The sequence below is a fragment of the Mus caroli genome, chromosome 13 (genome assembly GCF_900094665.2).
Source record: "Mus caroli chromosome 13, CAROLI_EIJ_v1.1, whole genome shotgun sequence".
In the NCBI taxonomy this organism is placed as follows: Eukaryota; Metazoa; Chordata; class Mammalia; order Rodentia; family Muridae; genus Mus; species Mus caroli.
In genome coordinates this window covers 68,583,776-68,586,369 of record NC_034582.1, presented here as the reverse complement: position 1 = coordinate 68,586,369, position 2,594 = coordinate 68,583,776, and the positions used below count along the sequence as shown (strand labels likewise).

The following is a 2,594-nucleotide window of genomic DNA, read 5'->3' as shown; positions in this document are numbered from 1 at the left end:
CAAAACAAAACAACTAACCAACCAAATAAAAATATAGTAGGTTTTGCAGGACACATATGGTTGGTCTCTGGCATCCATGTGTCTGTTTTACCAGTCTTCAAGAGAATTTACTCATTTTTAGCTTGTGAAATGTCCCCAACAACTAGATAACCATGCTATAGACAAGGTAGGAAACTCATGTTTGGGGACAGGGTCTTGCCTGGCTGTGTTCGGCAGGCTCTCACTGGTCGGTCTGGGGGTGGCTCCACCTCCACCTTCTTTCCAGGGTCGAAAGCATCAGCCTCCCCCTCTGAGTCGCAGTGTTCCTTCTCCCGTTTCCGTTTCTTCTCTTCCTGTAAGTATGGAAGAACCGAGGGCACAGAACAGCCAGAACCCTTTTAGATTGGTAATGCAGGTTCCGCACACTTCTGCGCATTCCCCAGACTGGGAAGAAGATCCACTCCTGACACCTGACAGGCATCACCTGAAGATGCCCTGGAAGCCCAGAACTGCAGCAACGGCCGGGTATAGCCAGGCATGATTAGGGACCCATCTTAGGCCATTGAACCTTTACCTTCCGCTTCCTCCTCTCCTCCTCATCGAGGTGCTTCTCCTTCTCTGACTTTTTCTTCTTCTTTTTCTTCTTTTCTCTGTGTCTCTCCCGTTCATGGTCTGAGCGATCGTCGTAGTAGCTGGAGTCGTGGCCAGATCCTGAGAGCTCTGTCACTTCACTCCCTCCCACCTTGAGCACCAGCTTGAGAGGCTTCTCCAGTGGCGTGTCTGTATAATCTGCACACAGATCGTACGTAGGTCAAGCTTGCAAAATACTGAGTAGAAATACTGCACCCCTGTGAGTGTGAATCTAGACAGCAAGGAGTTGTCAAAACCACAGAATATGTAATCTCAAACTGACAGAATGGTGTTCAATCCTCTGTTTCAAACCACAAAATCACCACTAAGGATATTCCGAGGGTACAACAACCCAACCTGAGACCCAGGACCCCAATTCCTTCACGGAAGCCCTCTTTTTGCTGCGGGTCTTCCTGGTGTCAGAGAGGAGGTACATAGTGGCTACAGGACCCAAAAAGAAGCCTATAGCCTCTTCGCTGCCTATTCCCTTTTTCAGCCCCAACCCCGCCCCTCCTACGATTGTCCACTACCTGGCTCTAAGCCCCTCCTTCTCACGGGACCCCGCCCAGCACAGACCACGCCCTTCCCCTGGAACGCCTTCCCCGGCCCGTATCGGCAACCTAGACCCCGCCCGTGGGCTCCGCACCTTCGTAGGACGAGCGCCATTCCGCCTTGTGCTTCTTGTGCTTTTTGCCCATGGCTGAGATAGCACGGGATCCGGTGAGAAGCGGCTGCCGGTAGCCCGACCTGCGCCAGTCGGAAGTAGCGCCTTCGCCACCGCCGAGTGCTTCCGGGTCAGGGTGGGGCGGTGCGCAGCGCGCGGCAGATTCGAAGCTCGGCGGGGCGGGGCGGGTTGCAAAGCGCCGAGCGGCTCGGGCGGCGGAAGTGGATTTGGCCGGCTCTTAGCCAAGGTGGATTCTCCTACATCAGAGAAAGCTGTCGCACAGGGCGCAGGGAGGCGACCGCGGCCTCACTCCGGCGGCATTCCCTCGGCTCCGGGCGGCGGCGCCATGGACGAGGCGGTGGGCGACCTGAAGCAAGCGCTTCCCTGTGTTGCGGAATCGCCCGCGGTCCATGTGGAGGTTCTGCAGCGCAGCGGAAGGTGAGCGTATATACGGAGTCCGACCACGCGGGGCGCGACCTGATCCGACCCCACCACGCGTGACTCCGAATGGCACGACCTTACCTCAACTCTTAGGATTCCACCCCATAGCGTCCCACCCCTCAGTACGGCCCCACTTCGCACGACCTGAACAGCCTGACATGAACCCACCTAGTATGACCCAACACGCCTCCACCCCACTTCAGTTGACCCTAACAGCATGATCCGACTTTGCCGGCCATCCCACCACACATTACTCTTGAGTTTCACCTCTCACATTGCCGCATATCCCATCCAGACCCTACCACCATCCAGACTATCTGGCAGGACCCCACAGCTCTCAACTGACTGGCCTCTGGAGCACAGCCTAACAATGAGCTCCTTGTAATAGGACCTGCTAAGCGACAGAGGTGATCTCCAGTCAATTATGGGTGCAAGAAAGTGCAGTGTCAGTAGAGCAATGAGGTGGCAAATTTCCTGTTACAAAGATTATGTACGTACAGCTATGCATTTTCAGGTTTTCCTTAAAAGGGCTGCTAACATGGATTGAATGCTCATTATGTTTCAGGCTTGTCTCAAACACTGAATTTTTATTAATTTTCATAGTAGTGTGTAAAGAACTAGTGGCACCTCCTTTTTCTAATTAGCCTGAGGGTGGCTGATGGTATGACTGCAGGCCCGGGACCCTACAGTTGATCCTAAGACAGTACACTGCCAAGCCCCATCTTGACTAATGACTTGTATATGTCTAAGGTCTGAGGGAGGGTGTGTGTGTGTGTGTGTGTGTGTGTGTGTTTGAAACAAGTTCTTCTGACTCAGCTTGCATGCTGAAATTACAGCCAGACCTGGCTATACTTTAGTGGGTTTTTTTGTTGTTGTTGTT

The 2,594-nt window shown here is 53.4% G+C and overlaps 2 protein-coding genes across 4 annotated transcripts in view; one reads left to right on the top strand and one right to left on the bottom strand.

The window, feature by feature from the left end:
- Nucleotides 1-1,386, bottom strand: part of Brd9 (bromodomain containing 9) — a 23,982-nt gene extending 22,596 nt beyond the window's left edge. For all 3 annotated transcript variants that reach the window (XM_021180587.2, XM_021180588.2, XM_021180586.2), the window contains exons 1-3: nucleotides 1,256-1,386; nucleotides 554-768; nucleotides 200-332 (exon numbers count right to left, since the gene is read on the bottom strand). In XM_021180587.2, the coding sequence (XP_021036246.1) occupies nucleotides 200-332; nucleotides 554-768; nucleotides 1,256-1,307 (400 nt within the window). In that variant the 5' untranslated portion in view covers nucleotides 1,308-1,386. The remainder of the gene's footprint in view (nucleotides 1-199; nucleotides 333-553; nucleotides 769-1,255) is intronic.
- Nucleotides 1,387-1,439: 53 nt separating this feature from the next.
- Trip13 (thyroid hormone receptor interactor 13) overlaps nucleotides 1,440-2,594 on the top strand; it is a 22,764-nt gene continuing 21,609 nt past the window's right edge. The window contains exon 1 of the mRNA XM_021180283.1: nucleotides 1,440-1,711. Coding sequence (XP_021035942.1) covers nucleotides 1,620-1,711 — 92 coding nt within the window. The 5' untranslated portion in view covers nucleotides 1,440-1,619. The remainder of the gene's footprint in view (nucleotides 1,712-2,594) is intronic.